This window comes from Denticeps clupeoides, chromosome 15, assembly GCF_900700375.1.
Source record: "Denticeps clupeoides chromosome 15, fDenClu1.1, whole genome shotgun sequence".
In the NCBI taxonomy this organism is placed as follows: domain Eukaryota; kingdom Metazoa; phylum Chordata; class Actinopteri; order Clupeiformes; family Denticipitidae; genus Denticeps; species Denticeps clupeoides.
The window spans coordinates 707,504-733,574 of NC_041721.1; the positions used below are offsets into that span (position 1 = coordinate 707,504).

A 26,071-nucleotide genomic window follows, 5' to 3' on the forward strand; every position below is an offset into this window, starting at 1 on the left:
GGCCATCATGCAAATTCCTGCGGTAGACTTTACTGCTCCTTCTTTATTTTGCACGAAGCACATCTCCATCCCTCCATCCATCCATCCATTCATTCGCAGCTCGACCAATTGAGGAGCAGAGCTCGGTGTGAATGGGAGGAGGCAGCGGAGGAGAGACGGAGCGTGTAAAACTCGGCCCGCGGTGTCGGGGAGGGACGTGACGCCGGGAAGCCGCGGCGATGAGCGCGTCGGGGCCGCTTCTGCCGGGGAACCTCCCGGTCCGGGCCACCTCGGTGAGATGGAACTTCTCTCCGCTCCTCCGCCGCCGCCGCCGCCGCCGCGTTTTATTACGAACGAACGAACGAACGAACGAACGAACGAACGGAGCGTGAATCGGTTCCGACTCGGATCCATTTATTAATATTTCATGCAACGGTCTGGTGCAAATTGATGATGGTTTGTGGCGGAATTCCCACGTTCCGCTCCTTAATGCGCGCTGCGTTCGGACTTGGTCCAACTTTCCCCTTCCGGAAAAGTTATATCGGTAAAATAATTTCTGTTCGGCGGTTATGAACGATGAGTCGCGGGTTAAAAAAGCTCCGGTCATTTCCACGCCTGTCAGTCGCTGCGATTTCTGATCGTGTCTCTGGATGAGTAAAAAAAAAAAACGAGTTATTACGCCGATCTGCTTCTGAGTCCTCATGCTGCTGCTGTACGTGTCGTGTTGAGGGTTTTATTGTGTTGAAATGAATTGTGCTTCAGTTCCAGAATATTACCAATATCGGGGTGTCCCCACCCTCGGTCCTGACTTTTTCGGGGTGCTCCGGCTGTGGTTCTGAGTGTTCGTGTTCCTAGTTGCTTGATTGTGTGACCTGTTTTTGTGTCCTGTCCTGTGTATTGGCATATACAATATCTATTTTAAAAAGAATTAGAGTCACTATATTCACAATATTCATGTTGATTTTTTATTCATGTATTTTATTTACATGTATTCTAATAGTATTCTGAGTACATGTCACTGATGTGCTGCAACAGAATACATTTCTAAATACATTTGTGACAATGTTTGCTAGTCGTCAGATGTTTAGTTTTCATGGTCTCTGATCGCTGTAGTGTCGTCTGCACCGGGAGCAGAGACCTCGTCCCCCCCGTTCAGATGCTCTTTACGTTTTAAATACATGCTCAAGGTCCACTCGGCGTAATATGCAACGTGTCCACCTCCAGCGGAATGTGGACTACTTTGTGGAGGAAAGTCAGACCTCTGGAGATACATGAACTAGTTACATTTACATTTACGGCATTTACCAGACGTCCTTATCCAACCAGTAGTTACAGGGACAGTCCCCCCCTGGAGACACTCAGGGTTAAGTGTCCTGCTCAGGGACACGAGGGTAGTAAGTGGGGTTTGAACCTGGGTCTTCTGGTTCATAGGCGAGTGTGGTACCCGCTAGGCCACTGTGTTCCTCCTCATCCTCACAAGCCTGCATGCGTGTGGAGGTTCAGGCTCCAATTTTTGCTTTTTTCTTGCAGACCTTGGGATGGAGAATTCCGGAATGTGTTTTATGGGGGAGGATTTGCCCTTTGGTAAATGGGTATTGCAGTTATGGTATTAGTATGGTAATGGGACATCAGTTAACAAAGAATGAATTTTTCTTCAGCTGGAATTTTTCTCTGTTGGTTACAGACACAAGGTCGGGCTACTCAATATTTTTGTCATGAAAAATAGTTACCATGACAATCATGTTGGCATCAATTCTCATGGTGTCTTTGTCGAGAGGTTTGACCACAGCCCGTCATCTTTTTATGTCCTTGCATGTCATTCTGACGGAAGGAGTTTAGATGAGGAGCACTTGACATGACTTTTCATGACGATGTTCTGTTCTAGTGTCACAATGCGTCATCCCTGACATTCACGCCTGACGTGGAGCGTTCGCCAGATACAACAAAATTGACACTAAACCTTATCTCCGCAGCATATTGAATAAATTTGAATTTCATGAAAAAGCCCCTTTTTGTCCTTCAATTCAAAAAGGAAAACTTCCGCCCCATCAAAGTAGCGACAGGATCAATACTTTTTAGAGGTTGGACATTTCTGTATTACGAATGTAGGTAATATTCCAATAATTTGACCTTTAATCGGCAATAATCATAAACTATATGGCTGGGCAAATTGGGCGTGAAAAATTCTAATATACGGTATATGACGTTTTGGAATTAAGTTAGAAAAAGAGGAATTTCCCCTGATATTCAGCTTTCGATACCGTACAGGAGTAGAAACGTCCTGTCCAACGTGCATTTTTATAAGAAAATGTATTTGCATTGAAAGGAAATGGAGAAACGTGTCATTTTGTCCCTTTGTTTGGCCGTGTCCTCCCAGTTTATCCCGCCTCTGGAACTTGAAGGTCCTCTTGTTTGCCCGGACTGTTTGGTCGATCTCGGCCGGTGTCATGGCGGAGCATGGTAATGAGCGCGGTCCCGTCACGCGCCGCTGCGCCCGCGCTCCCACGCCGCAGGCCCGCGCTCCGGCTGCCAAGCAGCGGAGACGTGGGTGAGGGACGGACTCTGGGAGGTGCAGTAGGTGGGAGTTGTTAAAGGCGATGGAGGAGGAACGGAGGAACACCTGATGGAGCAGCCTTGAAAAAAAATGAAACTGTGGATAATCCAGCGAGCTGATCCATGCATGGACAGGGACTTAAGATGAGCTTACGTCCTGCTCTATATAAATGCATCTGTTTCGGGGCTTCAGAGCGCATAAGGATACGAATAATGAAATTAAATGACGATGCACGCAGGCTGAGGATGAAGATATGAAACTGGCCGTGCTTTCGTGTATTTCTTAATGGAATTGAAGAAAATTAGCACCATTCACCCTTTTATCCTTCCACGTCTTATGCTTCCGGTGCGTTTTGTAGGAAATCTGCATGCGGTTCACGTTTGGCTCATTTTGCACTCCAAAAAATCCTAAATAAATCCCCCAAATGAAATATGGTGCAGCTAAATACAGTTCCAGCAGCTGAGCGGAGCTGCTGGGTCTCACAACTACCTCGTGGAGTTAGATCGCCAGTGAAGATCCATTAATGAAACGTATTTCATTAGTAAAGAGTTCAGAAATGGGGGGTTCTGATTGGCCTGACCCCGCTGATGATTTAATCACTCCTACTGCTGTTCAGGAAGCTGTGAGCTCGGCTGGTGCGGTGAGAGCCCCGCCCCATTCACCGAACCCTCACCACACCCACCAGCAGCTAGAAAAATTCATTACAAATGATAAAGAATGTACGTGCATAATAAGACTCGAATAGAGTAATTAAAGAATACAGAATACTACAGTGTTATACTACAGCCCACTCTGCTGGGTCTTCGTGGCTTTGGAGGGTCATGGGTCACATTCACTCATGTCCCATTTACAGAGACTCTCTGAAAGGAGGGAAATAATAATGATTAAAGTCTGAATGCTTTTTAATGATCTTGTTGTCAGATGGGTGTAATGGCAGAAACACGGTTGATGTGTGATATTTAGTCGGAAAGGGGGTGATCCGGGGTGCAGGACGGGTGGGATCGGGCTCCTCGGGGTCCTATAGTTTTATAGATTGCAGCCAGTCGGCTTCTCCAGAGGGTGAGTGATCTTCTTGGTAATGTTGGATGCCTTGATGGGTTCTTGTTCTAAGCTCCTTCAGGAATCCATGCTGAACTGCTTATGTTACAGCATGACCTTGCAGTTTGGGCCCGTGGTAGCCTAGAGGTTAAGGAAGCTGACTTGGAACCAAAAGGTGGCGCCAAGGTCCCACTGAGGTCCCCACACACTGCTCCCCGGGTGCCTGTCATGGCTACCCACTGTCACTAAGGCTGATGGGTAAATCAGGATTGTCAAATCTCACAAACTAAGTGTAAAACACATGCAAGTTCAACAAGTTCACACGCTCATATGCAACACATGGCTTTTCTTACGCTTAGAAATGATTAACATTTACTGCACAGAGATTCCTGCAGCGTGTTTCACAACCGAATCAAAGCTCTTGTCTTCAAGCACGTGTTCCATGGATGCGTTGCGGAGGGAGTGCATGTGCAGATCCTTCACCCTCTGATCTCTTGGCCCGATGCAACTGCCAGATAAGATAAAGTAGATAAACAGAATAGATTTTCACACAGAAAAATCATTTGTAGGCAAATATGTAAGTATTTCTCAGGTCGCGGCACAATAGCGCCTCACTATGAAACCAGCGCGTCTCCACTGGGTCCTAGAGCCAGTCAAATACCAGCCAATAAAAAAAGACAACAGCCAATCAGAAAATATCAGTATTGTATAAAATGCAACACAACCAGCATTGAAAAGGCATCCTGGAATTCTTCACGTGTAACAAAATCTTCAGAATATTTTATAGACCCCTAAACGTTTACAGCCTGTTCACTGACAACACCTCTTCAGTATTGAAGTGAAAGTGAAGTGATGGTCATTGTGAGACACTGCAGTGCAGCACACGGTGACACAGTGCAACATGTCCTCTGTATTTAGACATCACCCTTGGTGACAGTGGGCACCATGACAGGCGCCCGGGAGCAGAGTGTGGGGACGGGACCTTCATCAAGGGGTCCTCAGTGGATTCGGACAGGCAACCTTCTGATTGTTGGTCCGTTTCCTTACCCGCTAGGCCACGGACGCCCAGAACATATTTCGTTATCACAGGATGACTGACATATTCTCACATTACGATCATGTCTCTCTCCAAATAGGCTAAATCATTTTGATAAAAGTTTGTGTGCCATATGTCAAATCTTTTCTTTCACAAGTCTGACTGCAGAGGACACTTGCAGTTACATGCTCTGGCTGCTGAAGGCTTAGTGGTCACTTATGCCCAGTTTCTGATGTCCTGGAGAGCCACTTCCTACTCCTATGACTGCCGCATCTACCGATCGGGTCCTCTTAGCAGTCCCTAAAACCCGGAGCTACAGAAGCACAGCCGGGATCTGGACTGGTGATGAACAGCCGTTTTAATCTCCTTCCCGCATCTGGGTTTAATACGGCCAGTGGATCACACTCACCAATCAACCAGACGACCAGAAGACCCAGGTTCAAACCACACTTACTACCGTCCTGTCCCTGAGCAAGACACTTAACCCAGGGGGGGACTGTCCCTGCACCAGCCAGTCAGCGCCGCAACATTATGTGGCAGTAAAATGAAGTCAGCTGACCACCCGACATGATCTGATGTATACTGCACGTGCGCTGGCATTTTTCAAGACAACAATGGCAGGATTCACAAGGTCCTAATTGTGAAAGGATGTGAAGGTTCGGGGAGCATGAAACATCATTTTCATAAATGGAGAGTCCCACGCTTATCCCGACCATCCCTGACCGAAATAAACAGTGAATTCCTGAATTTTTATACCCAGACAGAATATAACAAAGAATATTATTAAAGGAGTTCATTTTATTTCTTTTCAGTACAAGTTGTTCTCTTCATTTCATCTGTCTTTCCCTCTTCTGCAAATAAGCAATCATGTGACCTGTAAGGCAGAATCAGATAAGTGACCATGAAATCAGTTCACTTTTATTGTACTAATCAATTGTACTAATACAGACGTACAGTACATATAATATGTCATATATATGACTAAAAATATTTATATACGATATATAATGTATGCATGTATATACACATATATTGAAACATTAACAATTAAACATACTAAATATACAATAATATACACATTTGCGGCAATTCTATCCTATTTCATTATTTTTCCATTTCCATGGATCGTCCTAGACATAAATATGCAATTAATTGATGTTTTATATGATTGAATTATTTCCAGCTAAATGGCCACTAAATGGACATTCAGGGGACATTTTTCAAAATGTAAATCGGGTTAATAAGATGCCCTTTTGTAAAAAACTATTGAAGCAAACCAGTGATTTATCAAGCTTGCACAACCAGTGGATGGACTTCCATGGGGCTTGTGGTAATAAATGAGCATTAGAACCCATCAGTAAAAGAAATATGATAACAGGATGCGATGACGTAATGATTTTTCCTGCATGGCTTCATCAGCTGACTGCACGGTGAGGCTCATGATGAAGAGTCATGCCTTACAAAGACATAAAGCCAGCCTGTCCTCGCACCGAGTTACGCTCAATCTCTCCTTTTTTGGCCGGATCTGTCCGTTCAAAGGATTTCAGATCATCCCGATGACAGGATGGCCATCTCTGTTTATGACAGCAGGAATCCAGTCAAAGCATCCGGAACGTTCTCTCCTTCAGCAAAATTCCGGCACTGGAGGACCCTCGAGTCCATTAATCCTTCAGGCATCTGAACACACAACCGCACGCGGCACGATGCACACGTACGCACACATCAATTCCCAAAATTAGAAGATTAGAAAGTCATTAATTCGGCACGGCCTCTCGCCTCGGACTTCACACGTCGCCCACCGCGACATCCTCTGATAATCCCGCCGGTGCGGCCAGCAGATTATGCCGACTGATTCCGAAACCTCTGTTTGAGAAAATGAAGCATTGATCCACGAATGGATAAGCGGTGATATTATGCCCCAAGAATCATTAATAACCTTCCGCCATCGCTGTCCAACACTGTTTCTAACATAATTACAGGCTGAGCGTTCAGTTACGGTCAAAACTGCAGCACGTTCAGAGTCGCGGCGTGTCCCAGTGGCTCAAGTCTACCTCTACAGCGTCAACCAGAAGGTTGCCGGTTCGAATCCCACTGAGGTCCCCTTGATGAAGGTCCCGTCCCCACACGCTGCTCCCCGGGCGCCTGTCATGGTGCCCACTGTCACCAAGGGTGATGGTTAAATACAGAGGACAAATTTCACTGTGTGCACCGTGTGCTGTGCTGCTGTGTGTCACAAGAGACAATCACTTCACTTTAATCCAGAGCGATTTACAACCAGCAGTGACAGGGACAGTCCCCCTGGAGACACTCGGGGTTAAGTGGGTTTTGAACCTGTTACCCACTGTGCTACTACCAGCCTACTAGCTGTCTATGTGCATATTGTGTGTCTTGGCTACGTTTTAAGGAATAAGGATATCTTTTCTGGAGTAGTTTGAGGTTTTGTGTACGGCCACATCGTCTCAGCTCGTCACCGTGTCACCGTTGACCGCCTTGTACCTTTTGACTGGACAGCCGGCGAACATGCGCCGTCCTTTTCTTTCCTCCAACAAGTCTCACCTTTGAACCCAGAACAGTTTTTAGGTCTCAGGAGGGAAAACTACAGCCAGGGGTGCAGCACATAAACAGCGTCAGGTTGCCAACTGATGTTCAGCCATGACGGGGACGATTTCCCACCCAAAAAAACGCCTCACTTCATAACTCTATAAATCTAGAACTTGCGGCGCAGTTCCAGTGTTACTGAGGGGATGGTAAGAAGAGTCGCCATCGTCATCATCTCAATGCATTGCACATGCGCCGCTTAGCTGCCTCGCTGTACGTTTCGGAATGTTTATCTGCAAGGCAACAACTGAGAACACAGACAGCAGAGAAAAGAAATATTATATGTATATGGCTGTAGTTGAGGTGATGCAAGCAGGTATTATAAACATAATCTGTACAATAATAATGCTAAATCGGCGGAATTTGATGGAAGGTGCAGAGTAGATGGATAAACCACATGATCCGTTTCCTGGAGAAGCTCAGCGCGGCAGCTGGAATGGAGACACGGTGCCCTTCATTAATTACTGCATGCCAATTATTACACACCGAAGGACTGAAATGACAAATGGTTCATTAAAAAAATGCTTGTAGTGGGTCACAGTCATTAATGCACACAGTTTACTAAAACTAATTGTGGCTTCTTAAATGTTTTATTGCAATATAAACTAGTGTTTTAATAAAGCTACCTTGCTACCTTGTTATTATCTAATTTCTTTTATTTTATGGAATTTTTTTTACAGGTGGCCATGGTTCAGGAGGTTCCTCACGCGTTCCCTACGGTGGACGTGCCGGACCACGCCCATTACACCATTGGCTCCGTGATCCTGGCGGTGGGCGTGACTGGAATGCTGGGAAATTTCCTGGTCATGTATGCTTTTTGCAGGTACGTTGGCTGAACACAGGTGGGGTAAAGTTTAAAGTAAAAGGTTTATTTTTATTTGTCACGTTCATGACGTACACGTTCGGTGAAATGGATCCCGAACCGCACCATACAGACCGCCCGGAGGATAAAAACCATCATCTGAGCAGATGAGTGAGTGGAGACCTCCTCGGTCTTCCTGCTCAGCCATTGTTGAGCTGCAGAGAGGGTTCGGTCTGCAGGACCGGGTTCTAAATGGATGGGTTCGAGGACAAATTGTTTTTCCTCTCTCGACACCCCCACGTCCCCTCAGGTGCGGTTGGTACGATGGCCATATAAACGCAGCAGGGGCCCGGAGGTGGAGATTACGAGCAGGAAATGTTTGCAGAGGAGTCGTTAAAAGTTTTAAAGTCCTTTAATCCTCCCGACAGATTATATCCACTCTGCCTCTAGGTGGAGTTCAGCTCAGGTTTGACAGAATCAGCCAAAAGCCCCACGGACCAGACACTGGGGAGTGAAAGCCCCACCAAAGCGCCGCCAGCAGCCATGTCAGAGGGGTGGGGAGAGAAAAGTCAAAAATCCTTTGTTCTTCTGCTTCTTCTCTCTGCTGATTCAGGAGCAGGAGCCTGCGGACCCCGGCCAACATGTTCATCATTAACCTGGCCATCACAGACTTCCTCATGTGCATCACCCAGACACCCATCTTCTTCATCACTAGCATGCACAAGCGCTGGATCTTTGGAGAGAAAGGTATGATCCATTTTGAGATCCTTCTTTTCGAGTCATAACTAGAAACAGAATCACTGGTCATTGGTCAGTGTCACATGACAACCCGGAGATCAATCATCTCATTTCTCAGGCCTGATCCTCTACTGAGGCAATTAATTTTATTGGAGAGATGTTGTCATCTACATAGTGAAACTCCTGGTGCAAAAATGATTGTCGGAGACAAAGAAATCACTGAAGGGCCTTCTTTACCTTGTCTGTCAGTTAGTAGTGTCGTTAGTGGGCGTGGTCACTTTGACTGGAATTAAAGCGCCTGATAACCTGCATGTTGGTGTTGGTGGGCGTGGTCACATTCGCTGGAATTAAAGCTCCTGATAACCTGCATGTAGGTGTTGGTCGTGGGCGTGGTCACGTCTACTGGAGTTAAAGCGCCTGATAACCTGCGTGTTGGTGTTGGTGGGCGTGGTCACGTTCACTGGAATTAAAGCGCCTGATAACCTGCATGTTGGTGTTGGTAGTGGGCGTGGTCACTTTGACTGGAATTAAAGCGCCTGATAACCTGCATGTTGGTGTTGGTAGTGGGCGTGGTCACGTTCACTGGAATTAAAGCGCCTGATAACCTGCATGTTGGTGTCGGTAGTGGGCGTGGTCACGTCTACTGGAGTTAAAGCGCCTGATAACCTGCGTGTTGGTGTTGGTGGGCGTGGTCACGTTCACTGGAATTAAAGCGCCTGATAACCTGCATGTTGGTGTTGGTAGTGGGCGTGGTCACTTTGACTGGAATTAAAGCGCCTGATAACCTGCATGTTGGTGTTGGTAGTGGGCGTGGTCACGTTCACTGGAATTAAAGCGCCTGATAACCTGCATGTTGGTGTCGGTAGTGGGCGTGGTCACGTCGACTGGAATTAAAGCGCCTGATAACCTGCATGTTGGTGTTGGTAGTGGGCGTGGTCACGTCGACTGGAATTAAAGCGCCTGATAACCTGCATGTTGGTGTTGGTAGTGGGCGTGGTCACGTTGACTGGAATTAAAGCGCCTGATAACCTGCATGTTGGTGTCGGTAGTGGGTGTGGTCACGTTCGCTGGAATTAAAGCGCCTGATAACCTGCATGTTGGTGTTGGTAGTGGGCGTGGTCACGTTCACTGGAATTAAAGCGCCTGATAACCTGCATGTTGGTGTCGGTAGTGGGCGTGGTCACGTTGACTGGAATTAAAGCGCCTGATAACCTGCATGTTGGTGTTGGTAGTGGGCGTGGTCACTTTGACTGGAATTAAAGCGCCTGATAACCTGCATGTTGGTGTTGGTAGTGGGCGTGGTCACGTCGACTGGAATTAAAGCGCCTGATAACCTGCATGTTGGTGTTGGTAGTGGGCGTGGTCACGTTGACTGGAATTAAAGCGCCTGATAACCTGCATGTTGGTGTTGGTAGTGGGCGTGGTCATGTCGACTGGAATTAAAGCGCCTGATAACCTGCATGTTGGTGTCGGTAGTGGGTGTGGTCATGTTCAGTGGAATTAAAGAGCTGATAACCTGCATGTTGGTATTGGTTATAGGCGGGATCATGAGGAACTGTAATATTATTGGATCTTACGAATAATCACATGACTGTAATAATACAAGATGAATCCTCTGAGATGTATGAAATTCTTTACACAGGCTCTATCGCAACTTAGGTCAGCTCACTAAGGGTGACGGGTTAAATGCAGAGGACACAGTCCTTGTGTGTGCTGTGTTTTGTGTGCATCATAATGACTTTTACTTCACTTTCACTTTCACCAGGGTGTGTCACGTATTGACAGGACAGGTTTAAATCCTTTCGAATGAGGATTTATCAATCATACTTACAGGTGAATTCGAGTGAAAGCTGATGTGCCTAATTGATGTCACCCTTTAAAGTCTGTCATGCCAAAAAAAAAAAGATTTTTGGATGGCATGAAGAAGGGTTTAAGTGCCTTTGAAGGGGTTATAATAATGGGTGACAGAAGTGCTTGTTTAAATGCATCAAGAGCCCAGGGGCTCCTGGGAACGGCCGGAAAAACCTTAATAACAAGATCAGTCGCTGTGTTTTGATTGTGTCCTTGAACTTTTTTTCTCACATCAGAACCGTAACCAAACGCCATTTACTCGAAACCACAAAGGACCTTTGTGACAAGCTCCCTCCCGTCCTTTAAATCACTTAAAACAAAGTCACTGTCCCACTGACCAGTTGTTTTTACGCTGCAGCTCATTAGAAGCCGATTTCCCCTGACGGATTCTAGAAAACAGGATCTGGAAACAGCAGAGGTTCCTACAAACTCCTGGTGAAGAGTTACGACTCTGATTCAGATGCTGAGGTTCATAAATGAGTTGCCTGGTAATTTAACTAGCTGCTGGCAATAACCTGTTTCACGTCTCCTCTCTCCCTCCTCAGAGGAGAACATAATCCCATCGAGCAGTTCAGAGTATAGCCTATTTAAACTAGTTCTACCATTGCAAGTCTAATTGGACGTGTTGCATTAATAACGCAGAACGTGGTGCCCTGGTGCCTAGTAGTATAATTAAATACCACCACTATGCATGCTCGTACTTTGCTCGTATTTCAATGTTTGAAAGTAAAAGTAAAGTGATTGTCATTGTGCTGTCGGGCTGAAACCTGTTAAATGCTGATTTCTTGTTTTTTTGACGTTTGTTTGGTGACTGGTTTGGATCTTCTTAGCTTCTGTTATAATTGTGATCCACACCAAAAAGAAACCAACAACACAGGCGGACTATGAGCGATGGGAATTTCCACTGGACCGGAAAAGGGAACACTGGGGAACAGCTGCTTTGCTTTTCCTTTGATGTAGAATAAAGGAAAAATCCAGACATAAGACCATAGGCCTGATAAAAACATTTTGAGTATAAAAGTGCAGTCAAATTTGCCACTTTAAGATTATGCCCCTTAGCTCCTCACCTGGATTATAATACGTGTACAGATCCTTCAGACCAGAAGAACTTGTGGTATGATAAAGCAACTGATTGTCAATAATGGTCGTTGCGCAGCGCTTGTGTCATGCAACTGTGTGAAGTGACGAGTGATTAAAGCTCTCTATGATGCCAAAACGACATCGTGGCTTGATGAACCGGCTTCAAAAGACCTTCTATCTGTCTCATCATTGCGCATGGCTAAAGTCCGGGCTGCTGATCTCATTAGACCTTACACATCACTGAACGCTTCCACTCAGAGCCACATCTGGTTCTTTTTGGACGTTTTCACTCTTTAATCATGGACACGTTCTTATTGACCTTAGGAAGTGGAACAAACAAAGAACGGTTCAATAAACTGAAATGGAGGACTTTTAGCTCTGCTAGAGATGGATCTAGTTAAGTGTTTGTTGAGCCTCAACAAGGGTGATACATTTGCTCTCTGTGACAAGAACTTTAAAGGAACATTTATTCTATTGGAACTGTCGTCTGTCACCTTGAACCACAAGATCCTTTGGGCAATGTTCATTTCAGGCACATCACCGTGTCTTGTTTGGACACATGTCATGTGTTCCATCACATTCTCACTGGGGTGCATCAAGGTATTGTTCTTGGACCTCTACTCTCCCTTGGTTCTCTAACCTCTGCTATAGTGGTATAGGCTTCAATATTCTCTCACCTTGACCACGGAAATGACATCAACATTGGCCTTTCAGGCTGAACAATAAGGCCCTTGCAGCTGGTCCTTGACTGAATTTGATCAGTCACATGTCACTCCTGTATTGATCCTGCATTGTCACAAAGTGACAGCCTATGGTGGCCGGAATAAAGTTTCTGTCCCTCTTCCAGTGACACCCAATCTAAACCGTTCTTAATCGGGGCTCCTCACAGGTGGACTGAGATGCCACTAGAGCATTGGATTCAAATCCTCTTCATAGCCTCATCTATTCAACGATGAACTGTTGGAGGCGTGTACATCCTCCTTGCTTCCTCTTTTACAACTTGTCATCATCCTGGAGCCCTTCAAGCTCGATTGTTGTCCTGGTTTTAAGTCGTGTAATATCTTGTAATGCTTCAGCACCTGAAGGAAGCTCCTATGAACATAGGGAGAACATTCACTAAATGCAAAGCCCAGGCCAGGTTCACTTTATCATCATCATTCATTAAGTCATGGAATAAAAGGTGAAAGAACATCCATTTATGACTGCAGCTGCTATATTTTAATGGATGTGTTAACACACAAACACACACAAGTGTCACGACTACGGACTTACGGGGGAAGGAAGCACAGAGGTCTGACATTCTGGGAAGGGGTTTTATTATTAAATAAACAATAAACACAAATAAAGACGGGCGCGGTGGCCGAAAACAATTTAACTTAAATACAGATAAACTAAAACTAACCCGTAGGCGTGTGGCGATTGCCAGAACTCAAATTATAAACAGTGTTACCAACTGAAGTTCACGAAAATGCCAGCGACCCCGAGCGGGCGGAAACTTCCGGCATTTATGGGGCGTCAGGATTGGATTCAGGTGTGGAGCCCAGCTGCAGGCAATCCTGACAGAGCCCCCCCTCCAAGGGCTACGTCCTCGGAGCCCCAACAGTACCATCAGTGGAGGCGGCGGGGCGGACGGCGGCAACCACAGGGCTCCTGCCCTGCTGTATCCTCCCCTTGGAGGACCCGGTCCCTCGGGCTGGCTCCCCGGCGTGGTCAGGCGTGGCGGCCCCGGTGCCTCGGGCTGGCTCCCCGGCGTGGTCAGGCGTGGCGGCCCCGGTGCCTCGGGCTGGCTCCCCGGCGTGGTCAGGCGTGGCGGCCCCGGTGCCTCGGGCTGGCTCCCCGGCGTGGTCCCGCTTGCCGGCCCCGGACCCTCGGCCTGGCTCCCCGGCGTGGTCCCGCTTGGCGGCCCCGGACCCTCGGCCTGGCTCCCCGGCGTGGTCCCGCTTGGCGGCCCCGGACCCTCGGCCTGGCTCCCCGGCGTGGTCCCGCTTGGCGGCCCCGGACCCTCGGCCTGGCTCCCCGGCGTGGTCCCGCATGGCGGCCCCGGACCCTCGGCCTGGCTCCCCGGCGTGGTCCCGCATGGCGGCCCCGGTCCCTCGGCCTGGCTCCCTGGCGTGGTCCCGCATGGCGGCCCCGGACCCTCGGCCTGGCTCCCCGGCGTGGTCCCGCTTGGCGGCCCCGGACCCTCGGCCTGGCTCCCCGGCGTGGTCCCGCATGGCGGCCCCGGACCCTCGGCCTGGCTCCCCGGCGTGGTCCCGCATGGCGGCCCCGGACTCCCGTACCTGCACACAATAATCAGGGCCGATCCATCTGGGTACGTGTGGGCCCTGTCTCCACATGTCCCCTCTGACACGTCTTGTGTCACCCCCTGCCCCGCGCAGGGAGATTGTCCCAGAGCCTCCGGCAACTGTTCCAGGCACCCCAGGCTGGTGCCTTCTGGGACTATGCAGCCCCTCTCGCTGCATGGCCCTGGTGCCAAGGGGGGGGCATTGCCAGACCATCCGGCTAGCCCCTTCTGCGTCCGTTGGGACAAGCAGGCCCTCTTCCTGCCTGTCCCAGCTGGGTCCTCATGCCTACCCGGGGGCTCTGTGGCGCTCCACCCCTCTGGAGGCAGACGCAGGCCCATGCCTGGCCCGCCCTCCTCACTGGCTACCGGAGGACCCAGCTCCATCGCTTCCCCACCTCCCCTCCCCTCAGGAGGAGTCCCCAACCCGAACTGCACCCCCCCAAAAAATTCTTTGGGGGAGCACCCCCCCCGGCTGGACTTAGGGGTACCTTGGGGCTTGTCCACCTCGCCTTGGACCAGCACATTCGGGTCAGGAACCTCCTCCCTGGGGTTCGGCTCCGTGGCTGGGTCGCCATCTGGTGGACACAAAGAGGGGAAGTGGGGGCGACATACGGACACATATGCCACACAGACACACACAGACAGAGACAGACAGAAGAGAGGGTCGTCTGGCTCCCTCTCTGGGCTCTCCGGGACCTCCTCAGGGGGCACAGCCAGGATCTCGGGAGGAGCGACCTTCTCGTCGCCCACCAGTGCTGGGTCTTCTTGCCCCGGATCCTGACTGGCACTGGATGTGGTGGAGGGGCAGAGTTCGATCCCTGGCTCAGGCCGATCAAACTCCGCCCTCAGTCTCTGTTGGAAGTCCCGAAAACTCCTGTCTGTCTCTCCCTGCTGCCAGAGGGTTGTGCTCCAGCCCCATGCTGATCCAGTCAGACACGTGAGGATGGTAGTGATCTCGTCTGTGTCTGCTGCCCCACTGAAGGGTCCCGGGACAATTGGGCTGTCCCACACGGGGCTGGGCACGTCGCTGGAGATGGTGGTAGGTGTGTGGTGTGGAGGGGGGTGGACGTCTTCTCCAGCAGGTGTGGACGCTGGTGCTGCGCTGCCATTTTGCTGGGGAACGTCCGGGCAGAGGGAAGGCGGGTCGGCGACTGGAGCAGGAATGGAGGATTCCCTGCGAGGCAGTCCCGGCAGCGCAGTTGCTGGCTGGCGACCTCCCATCGCCCTCTTCCACCAGCTTTCCTCACACTGCTGGGAGGGACGTGGGTCTCCACGGACCTCGTGACGATCCTGGATGGGCGCGATGGGCGGAGCCATCCCGGCACCGACTGCCCAAACGGCGTCATCCTGGTCGTCGTCCGTGTCCACCTCGTACCCCCGGAAGTCACATGGGTCATCACGGACGTCGCGATGATCTCGGACGCGCACGCTGGGCGGAGCCATCCCGGCACCGACCGCCCACCGGAAATCCACGTCATTATCGCTTTCGTCATCCGTGTCCTCCCACCGGTGACTCCAAGGGTCGTCCACCCTGCGGACATCCTGGACCCATGGCGCGATAAGCTCCCATGGGCAGTACTCTGGCCATTCGGGCTGGAGGCTGCCCACCTCCTCGCTGGAGGAACGCCGCCGTTGTTGTTGCCGCTTCTCAGCCCCCTGGAAGTGACGTGGGTCCCCACGGACCTTGCGACGATCGCAGACTGGCGCGATGGGCGGAGCCCAACTCTCGTCTCCCGTGCTCTCGTCGTCGTCCGTGTCGTCCCAGTCCACGGGGAGCCTGGCCAGCAGAGCGCAGAGTTCTTGGCTCGACATGGCGAAGATCGTGGGGGTCGCATCTTCTGCGCTCGCTGCCCACGTCACTTCCTCGCTGCTGCCGACGCCAACGTCCTCGCTCCGCCCACTCACCCGCCGACGTTGTCGCTTCCGGGTTTCGCGGAGTTTCCCGGGGGTGACGTCATCACGCGGCGCCGCGTACCACGGCTTCTCGGGGAGAAATCGCTCCACCAGAACGGGCGGCGCGTCTCTCCCCTGGCGTCCGCGTTCGCCGCGCCGGGCTGCGTCCTTCGCGGCGTTTCTTCTCCTCTGCTTTCCACCTCTGCGCTTTTGGGGGGGTCGCTGGCATTCTGTCACGACTACGGACTTACGAGGGAAGGAAGCGCAGAGGTCTGACATTCTGGGAAGGGGTTTTTATTAACAAATAAACAATAAACACAAATAAAGACGGGCGCGGTGGCCGAAAACAATTTAACTTAAATACAGACAAACTAAAACTAACCCGTAGGCGTGTGGCGATTGCCAGAACTCAAATTATAAACAGTGTTACCAACTGAAGTTCACGAAAATGCCAGCGACCCCGAGCGGGCGGAAACTTCCGGCATTTATGGGGCGTCAGGATTGGATTCAGGTGTGGAGCCCAGCTGCAGGCAATCCTGACAACAAGCAGCAAAACACTTTAGCTCATTCACCCGATAGAGTAAAAAGCCTCTGATTACTGTTAGAGCATTTTTTAATTCTAAATCCTCTAATTGTCTCTTTGTAGCGGCTTTGGGTTGAGCAGTAGCTGCTGGATGAACGATGGGACGCCTGACAGTGTTGTGATTCCAGGTCACTTGTCCCTACACACACACACACACACACACACACACACACACACTCCAATCCCTCATTCATTTAATTCTACCTTTTCCACTCTCATTTCCTCCTCGGTTTTCTCTCCGTTTTACCTGAATCTGTTTGGGTGTGTGTAGGGTGGGTTTTATAGAGCATCTCCACCCACCATATTGTATTAAATTGGAGCAAAATCACTGCTTTATAAACCCGTCTGGGTTTTTTTGGTGTTTTTCTGCCTCCCAGCCTGTGAGATGTACGCCTTCTGCGGGGCTCTGTTTGGCATAACCTCCATGATCACCTTGATGGTCATCGCCGTGGACCGGTACTTTGTCATCACGCGACCACTGGCCTCCATCGGCAAGATGTCCCGGAAACGTGCGCTGGCCATCCTGGCTGCTGCCTGGGCCTACTCCATGGGCTGGAGTCTGCCGCCGTTCTTTGGATGGAGTGAGAATCTTCCTCTATTTTCTTTCCCTCTCCGCCCGACTTTCTTATTCGAGGTGGTTTACGGCAAAGGTTTACGTGAATGCGTACGTTGGTGTACGCTGTAATTTAAGGACGCGTGTTACATTGATGAAAGTCCTTCTTCATGGAGGCAAGATTCGATTTTTAACCGTCTTTCCCAGGCGCCTATGTTCCAGAGGGCCTACTGACGTCCTGTTCCTGGGACTACATGACCTTCAGCCCGTCAGTACGCGCCTACACCATGCTGCTCTTCGTCTTTGTCTTCTTCATCCCCCTCTTCGTCATTATGTACTGCTACTTCTTCATCTTCCGAGCAATACGCACAACCAACAGGTACACTGGCCTTGTGTGGTGGCATTTATGAGCAGGTCACATCCTGTTCTGCATGTCTCCAGGTTCTTGTTCTTCTTTTCACAGAGCCGTGGGCAAAATCAATGGGGAGAACACCAAGGACTCGGTGAGGAAGTTCAATCGGATGCAGAACGAGTGGAAAATGGCTAAAATTGCCCTGATTGTAATTCTGCTGTATGTCATCTCCTGGTCACCGTACTCCTGCGTCGCTCTGACGGCTTTCGCTGGGTAAAATATGGTCTTGTTCTTCGCTAAAAGAGCTTGCTTTGAATCAAACATCTGACTCCAGATGTCCATCTGCTGACATTTTGAAAAGAAAAGCCCTCTGCTAAACAGACATTTACATTTACATTTACAGCATTTATCAGACGCTCTTATCCAGAGCGACTTACAATTAGTATTACAGGGACAGTCCCCCCTGGAGCAATTTTAGGGTTAAGTGTCTTGCTCAGGGACACAATGGTAGTAAGTGGGATTCGAACCCGGGTCTTCTGGTTCATTTACATTTACAGCATTTACCAGATGCCCTTATCCAGACCTTATACAATCAGTAGCTACAGGGACAGTCCCCAACTGGAGACACTCAGAGTTACGATGGTAGTAAGTGGGGTTTGAACCTGGGTCTTCTGGTTCATTTACATTTACAGCATTTACCAGACGCCCTTATCCAGACCTTATACAATCAGTAGCTACAGGGACAGTCCCCAACTGGAGACACTCAGGGACACGATGGTAGTAAGTGGGGTTTGAACCTGGGTCTTCTGGTTCATAGGCGAGTGTATTACCCACTTGGCTTTGCCCTGTAAGACTCGGTTTTTATGCATTGTGCGGATCGTTGTGTATTCATGAATACATTTCTAATGTCACTGTCCCAGGTACGCCGACATGCTGACTCCCTACATGAACTCTGTACCTGCTGTGATCGCCAAGGCCTCTGCCATCCACAACCCCATCATCTATGCCATCACCCATCCAAAGTACAGGTACACCAGCAGTTTGAAACAAATCCGCTTAAATAAGACAATTTACACTAGTTCCCCAGTCCAGGGTCAGAAATACTTTCAAATAGTTCATTTCACCCTTTGACTATATGACAAAAATCATTATAAAATGTCATTTTCTAACCTCACATCTCTGCCCACAAAGTAAAGCGTCGAGCGTTTCCCACGTGGCTTCTAGGCATGAAGTTGCTAAGCAACGAGGAGTATAGTTGATGATGAAGGTTTATTGTCGCTGTTTTATTAATGTTGCTTTCGCGCTCCGTCTCAGGTCGGCCATAGCCAAGTACATCCCGTGTCTGGGCGTGATCCTGTGTGTCCCCCAGCGGGACCGCTTCGTCAGCAGCAGCTTCATGTCGACCCGCCGCTCCACCGTCACCAGCCAGACGTCCGAGACCAGCAACCTGAACCGCCTCGCCAAGACGCGCCTGTCGTCCGCCTCGGACAGCGAGTCGGTGGGGCCCGCGTCCACGGGGACACGTCCCCTCCGCCGAGTCTTTACTTCCTGCGGAGGCCTCACGCGCTCTGGTGTGACGTTGCAGGGCCTGACGGACACGGAGGCGGACCTCTCCAGCGTGGGCTCTCGGCCGGCGAGCCGGCAGGTCTCCTGCGACATCAGGAGGGACGTCGTGGACCGCGCCGACCACAGGCCCTCCAGCTCCTTCAAAGCCAAAGTGTGGAGACGCGACTCGGCCTTCTCGGACAGACCGGCGACCCAGAGTGCCGTCCTGGTGAGTCCTCAGCACGCTTCCATATGATTAAAGATGTGTTTTCCGGGACCGGAGGGGGTTTCTCATCATCTCCCTCCGCTCCTCTGGCCTGAACTTCGACACCACGTCAGATTACGGGATCATCTCAAATCCGCTCTTCTCTACAGTATTACAGAGAGCGATCAGCGACTCGGTGACGTCTTAAAGGTTATTATAGCTCAGCGATGGCTGCCTCTGGTACCCTACTTCCCTTCCTCCTGTGGCCACGCCGTCTGAAGTGCATCACTGTACGCGGAGTTTGTGTTCCGAATACATTTACATTTTACATTTACAGCATTTACCAGACGCCTTTATCTAGAGCGAGTTACAATCAGTAGTTACAGGGACAGTCCTCCCCTGGAGCAACTCAGGGTTAAGTGTCCTGCTCAGGGACACGATGGTAGTAAGTGGGATTCGAACCCGGGTCTTCTGGTTCATAGGCGAGTGTGTTACCCGCTAGGCTACTACCACCGAATAACATGGGAATTTCAAGGTCTACACGGATCTCCCGTCCTTCAAGCTGCTGCCATCTCTCACTGTCACAGATCATGTGTGATGTTCATGTATGGGACAATGCATGATGACGTGTGCACTAAAGTGGATTAAAAGACCCACATTAACATGCCCAGCATGACTCTTCTAATTCACGGCCCGCTGTGGATGTTTGTCATGGATGAGAACTGTTGTACTGAATTGTAATTACAGTATATATAATTATAAAATATGAATATTATTGTACAAATGTTTAGGAATGCATGTTGCTTTCTGTAAAATTGAGAATTAAGAGCTTTATTTGATAAAATTCTTCATCTTCATTTGACCACAGGTGCCCCTTCTCATTAATATACCATATACAGTACAGGCCAAAAGTTAGACACACCTTCTCATTCGACATGTTTTCTTTATCTTCATGACCATTTACGTTGGTAGATTCTCACTGAAGGCATCAAAACTATGAATGAACACATGTGGAGTTCTGTACTTTACAAAAAAAGGTGAAATAAGTGAAAACATGTTTTATATTCTAGTTTCTTTGCTCTGATTACTGCTTTACACACTCTTGGCATTCTCTCGATGAGCTTCAAGAGGTCGTCACCTGAAATGCTTCTCCAACAGTCTTGAAGGAGTTCCCAGAGGTGTTTAGCACTTGTTGGTCCAGCTCACCCCAAACCATCTGGACTGGGTTCAGGTCCGGTGACTGTGGAGGTCAGGTCTCCACTTTTTGTTAAGTACGTAACTCCACATGTGTTCATTCATAGTTTTGGTGCCTTCAGTGAGAATCTATCAACGTAAATGGTCATGAAGATAAAGAACGCACGTTGAATGAGAAGGTGTCCAAACTTTTGTCCTGTACTGTATATTAAAAACTTTCATTTTATTAGATGTGAAATAGAGGTGGATATAATATGTATAGATCTGATTTCACCTGTAACTATGAATCTCTAGAAGGGAGAATTCTCATTTCTCACAGTCATGGATAATGTGTGTTGAATGTATTGGCGAGATGTGATAATGGGTGTAAACACATCAAACTGTAATAGAATTTACATACTGCAGCTGGGAAAGCTGCCGTGGAATGATGAATTATTAATCATGTATTAACGATTCGAGGTGATGACCCGGTAATGTTAATGACTTCAGGTAATGTAGGTTAGAGCCCCGATGGGCGCGCTGTCACTGTCCTGAACTCATCCTGCTCTCTTCTCCCCGGCCGCAGACCATTTCGGACACAGACAGCATCTCTCTGGCCGAGGTCACCCACACCTCCGGAACGTCCCCTCTGGTAAGAGCCGCTGCCATCGATTTTCCGCTGTGCTGCCAATCAAACACGACAAGTGTGTTAATCGGCTCTGGCTCAGGCGCTCGGAGTTTCCATCAGGCCACGTCCCGTTCCAACCGATCCAGAGGACGACCGTCTGCCGTCCTGTCCCCAGGACACCATGACGGCCTTGATAAAATATGCTGCGTCACAAATCGATGGTGACCAGTCGATAATGTATTATGTGGTATTATGCCCTGCTGGTTAGGCCGCATGGCTGGTCCCCAATCAGGTCCTCACACCGTCACCGCCATTACACCGCATGTTGCCATATAAATTACTGCATTCATTAATGGATCAAAGGCGTGAAACGTCCACAGATGGGAGTCGGTGGAATTAATGAGAGTAAATAAGACTGAATAAGACAAGTCTTTTGGCACCCCTTGGTGTATTAAATGCCAATAATGGTCACACACAAAACCACCATCTGTTGTCATGAGGGTGACGTTCCAGCTGAATCAGGTGTCCCGGGGGAGAGGGGACCTGAATCTGGGCTGGACGGTGGCTGTCCGAAGAATCCGTTTTTTTTGCACGACCAATCCCGTCCTTTTCCTTCTACCTTTTGTTTTAGCTGCAGTCGAACCCGGGATGCATGTAAGCTTGTCTCAAGGACTCAAGGACGTGTGTGTCTCTTCCTACACGTCCAACTTTCTTCACACACGCACAGATCACACCGGGCAGAAGCTGCTTAATGATGAAGTGATAAAAAGTTGAATAATAAGGATTTGTAGGCCTGTTTGGACCATCTGATAAAGGGGGCGGTGGTAGAAGCAGACACGTAATCGGAAGGTTGCCGGTTCGAATACCGCGATCAAGGGACCGTCCTCACACACTGCTCACTACGGGTGATGCAGAAATAAATGCAGAGGACACATTTCACCGTGTCACCGTGTGCTGTGACAATGACAAAAACAATCCCTTCCACTATTAAAGCAGAGGACGGAGAAGTTCCGCTTGCCTCCCAGCGTTCTCGCCACATGACAGGGCGGCCGGGTAATTGGGACGATGAAGTTTGGACCAGTTGGTCTCCGTTTTTTTACGGCTGCGCGTGTTGAATAAGACATCACTGCTGAGGGACGGGAAATGAAGACAAATGAATCGCGCTCGTTGCGAATCGTCTTAAGATGTAGGCGAGGCTCCAGAAATCGTGGTAACGGCCGGTAATTGATCTTTCAGACGGACTTTAAACAGTCCTGATGCAGCGAAATGTCACAGAGGCGCGTCTGAATACTAATGAGTGGCGGCGTGGGCCGCGGGACCAGAGACGAGGTCGAAGTGCAGACACTTTATTTATTAATCTTAGGGCTGTCAATCGATGAATTAACCCATTAATCAGGCCATGAATTAATTATGATGAGTTAAAGCTTGCTATGCTGTATAATTTAAACTACGAGAGGGACAAGGGACATCTGGTCCTGCTTTTAAATAAAATGGAAATTTACTGTTTATCTGGTTTTCTCAGTCGTTCATTCTGCAACTTCTTCTTGTTACGGGCTGATTCAGATGGTGCACCAGAAATTTAATCCCAATGATTTCATTACTTATTTAAAATGGTACGTGTGGGTCGTTTTTTCATTATTCGTGACATCTCTTCACTCCTCCATCGAAGACCTGGTTTTGAAGTTAATCTGTGCTGTGATCACATAGCCAATAGCCTTCCGTCAACTTTTGGCTTAATGCTGTTGTGAGGTTAGCTAACATTCACCTGCCATTGCAGTGTGCGATCCCGATCCGCCAAGGTGCCACTGAGGTCCCCCAGATGAAGGTCCCGTCCCCACACACTGCTCCCCGCTTCACCGTGTCACCGTGTGCAGTGTTTCACAAATTTATGAAATATGATGCACATTATAATTATTCACTCTCATCAACATTTTTGGGAAGATTTCTGCCCATGGTTCTGAAAAATCTTAAGCATTACAACTTATGGACATGAAAATGCTGAATAGCATATTGCATATCTTCGTTCAAATATATATCAAATATCTTCAGGGCCCTGCAGAAGGCCACACCCACCTCCACGGCGTTTGCACCCAGTTAACATACTGATGTGTGGTGGGCTGACATGGAACGGGACCTCTTAAGACGAGGGCTGAAAAACGTCCCCTGAAGTCCCCTGAACTCTTCATCAACCTTCTGACTTTTCAGTCTTTTTTAATATTTTTACAATGCGTGTTTTTTTCTCGTCATTCATGTCCTGGTTGTCTATGTGTCTGTCCATCCCTCTGCAAAGGTATATCGTCAACAGTCGGAATGCCCTGGAAGAAAAGTAATTCTTTCGTGGAACGTTTGTGTTGACGTTTGTACGAGGGACCCAGTGATCATTTTATCTCTCATTCTTCTGTCCCCGTCCCAGGCTTCCTTCAGCACAGGGCACTCCAGCAGAATTCCTTCCATCATCATCACGTCCGAATCCAGCTCCGCCCTGATGCCACCTGGGAAGGGTGTGGTCGTGCCGGGGTCGCCGCCACCGGACCCCCCCACGGGGGATTCAGCTTAACCTCCGCTGCTTGCTCATTTCCACGTCAGGACTGAACGCAGCCAGCATGGATTTTATTTATTATTTGTACTTTTTGTAATTTATGGTTTTACGCGTCACTTTTGCTGTAGTGCAGTGGCTTTATGTCGCAGGTTTTTGTGCGTGTTTCCGGTTCAGCCCGATGGGGCCGGAGTGCAGGAAAGCTCAGGAAAGCGCATCACGATTCAATCCGACGAATGTATGCTGGACCCCCCCATGTTGACCCCTGACCTCTGGTTGATGTTCTCTGTGGCTGAATGTGATCCCGGTCCGGTTCTCTGGTCCGGTTCTCTGGCCTTCTGTACTGTGAAGCCCCTTTGCGTACACATTTTTTAAAAAGTTTATGGAATAACAGATAAATGAATGTATGTCATTCATTCGCATTTGGTTTTATATACAACGCGCGTTAGAAAAATAATATATTGGTTTTTATTTACATTGCTGTTTCCTTTTAAAATGGTTTGTGGCTTATATACTTTGAAGTGTGATATGCAGCAGTTGCATAAAAAAAATTGAGTTATTCTGTTTATAAAAATAATTGCCAAAGGGTCGTATTACAGAAAGCAGCAGATCCTATGGTGACTGCTTGGTAACCATGGTAACAAGGGCTAGGGCCTAATCCTAATTTCTTAAATCAGTGTTACCTTCTCCAAACTTTCACTCACCACCACATGGTGTTATCCATAGCTGAATGACGGATCCTGAAGATGGTTTGGAGAGACCGACCCGCTGACCTTCTTGGATGAAGATACGAAGGCTTGTTTTGGAGGTTGATTAGGAAGATCTGAGATGGATGGGTTATAGCAGCACTGCAAGCTAAGAGAAGTTGTTGAAATTTTCTGTAATATGTCCCCTGACCAACATTCATTATTGAACATTTGCTTTTGTTGCAATCCAATGCAATTGAGATACTGCGACACAAACACTGTGCACAATTTTACACGTCTACTATTCACACTTCCACAGGAAACGTCATTCATCTGATGTGCAGCACCAGTTTCAGGTTCATATGAAGCTCTTTTAATGCCTTTACCTGCCTTGCATATCTGGACACTGCAGTTGTAACGGATAAATTCTCCAGGTTCCACTGCCACTCTTCCCTGCCATCTCGACATTTGCTGTATATTTAGAGTTCCTTGTTCCTTCATGAATGTTCTTGACCGAATGCAGGAGATTGGACTGTTCAATGTGTTCAATGTTCTTGTCTTGCTCCGTTTTTATGCAATACTGTAATTATTATTTTATTATACTGTATTTTTATTTTCCATGAATTAGAACATATTATTTCGAATCATATATGGATATTGAAGTCTGTACAAATAAAAAAGTAAGTAAATGGGAACATTTTTGATCCATTTTTGTCATCCCGCAGCCTGCAAAGCCAACAGACAACGGCTGAGCATTTCGATTTTGTGGATGTTGTGGGCGCTTAAGTGGAATGACTGTGCCAGACGTCTCGAGATTGTTCGAAAAACGCTTTTAAAAATAAAATTATGTTGGACGAACTGGGCCGTGGCACGTCCGTTCAAATTCTGCCCCCCAGAACACTCTGACTGTCAGGGTCACTTATTTCACCGCTCGATTCGGTTTTGATCGTCGGTGCCTCACGATGTATCCCAGCAATTTTTCTACATGACTTCACGTTATGTTTCCGTCAGTGAGATGAGACGTCTCTGAACCAGGCATTTTTAACTAGAAAATCACCAGGCATAATCGATTATGTTCTGCACTGCATCCATACAGAATCGACCACATCGATTATTAGATTAATTTCAACATCAGTCCACATGCAAGTCTGCGGTCACTGAGTACGTCGTGCAGTTTACAGGGTCAAGATTCAAGAGATCAATCGTTACACAATTCTCTGGACAACAACAGCATGAGATGATCATGCAGGAGACTGGACAATTGTTACGTCCCCGGTCTAGGGTCAGGGACATAACAAATGGAAAACGATGCAACAACACTTAAGGCTAATACTTTATTACAACAAGGACATTTAAACAACAAAGCACACACAAAACAGGTCGGGGCAGTCTAAGTCTTGTCTTCTGGTCCTAATCCTTCACTTCACCAACAACATTCTTCTCTCACACCAACATTCTATCTTCACCAACAACGTCCTCTTTTCTTCCTCACACCACCTTCTCCTTTTCACCAACATCCTCCTCTCTTCACCAACATCCTCCTCTTGTCCCAAAGCAGCTGCCATTTTGAATCCTCTTCCTTATTACAGCCCACCAATCATGGCAGGAAGTGGGAGGAGTCCAATCATGGGCTGATGAGGAGCCACCCTGCAACATTAGAGACAGAAAGAGAGAGACACACACAAACACAACAGAAAACACCCATAGTCTGCCACGGGACGTCACATAATTAAGTGAAAGTGAAGTGATTGTCATTGTGATACACAGCACACGATGACAACGTGTCCTCTGTATTTAACCCATCACACTTGGTGACAGTGGGCACCATGACAGGCGCCCGGGGAGCAGCGTGTGGGGACGGGACCTTCATCAAGGGGACCTCAGTGGCACCTTGGCGGATCGGGATTTGAACCGGCAACCTTCTGTTTGCGGGGCCGCTTCCTTAACCGCTAGGGCC

At 48.5% G+C, this 26,071-nt stretch overlaps 1 protein-coding gene across 1 annotated transcript; it reads left to right on the forward strand.

The window, feature by feature from the left end:
* LOC114765041 (melanopsin-A-like) lies at positions 1-24,818 on the forward strand. Its single transcript, XM_028955089.1, has 11 exons — positions 1-272; positions 7,886-8,028; positions 8,621-8,754; positions 16,814-17,017; positions 17,197-17,368; positions 17,453-17,614; positions 18,262-18,369; positions 18,656-18,839; positions 18,927-19,115; positions 20,851-20,916; positions 23,306-24,818. Exons 1-11 carry the CDS (start codon positions 219-221, stop codon positions 23,447-23,449), a joined length of 1,560 nt encoding a protein of 519 aa, XP_028810922.1. The 5' UTR covers positions 1-218; the 3' UTR covers positions 23,450-24,818.
* Positions 24,819-26,071: the final 1,253 nt, after the last annotated feature.

Bases quoted from the DNA above. Each gene is read 5' to 3' on its own strand.
- LOC114765041 (XM_028955089.1), top strand. From the start codon at position 219: ATGAGCGCGTCGGGGCCGCTTCTGCCGGGGAACCTCCCGGTCCGGGCC. The intron at 273-7,885 runs GTGAGATGGAAC...TTTTTTTTACAG, and splicing joins TCCCGGTCCGGGCCACCTCG to GTGGCCATGGTTCAGGAGGT. The intron at 20,917-23,305 runs GTAAGAGCCGCT...TCCCCGTCCCAG, and splicing joins CCTCCGGAACGTCCCCTCTG to GCTTCCTTCAGCACAGGGCA.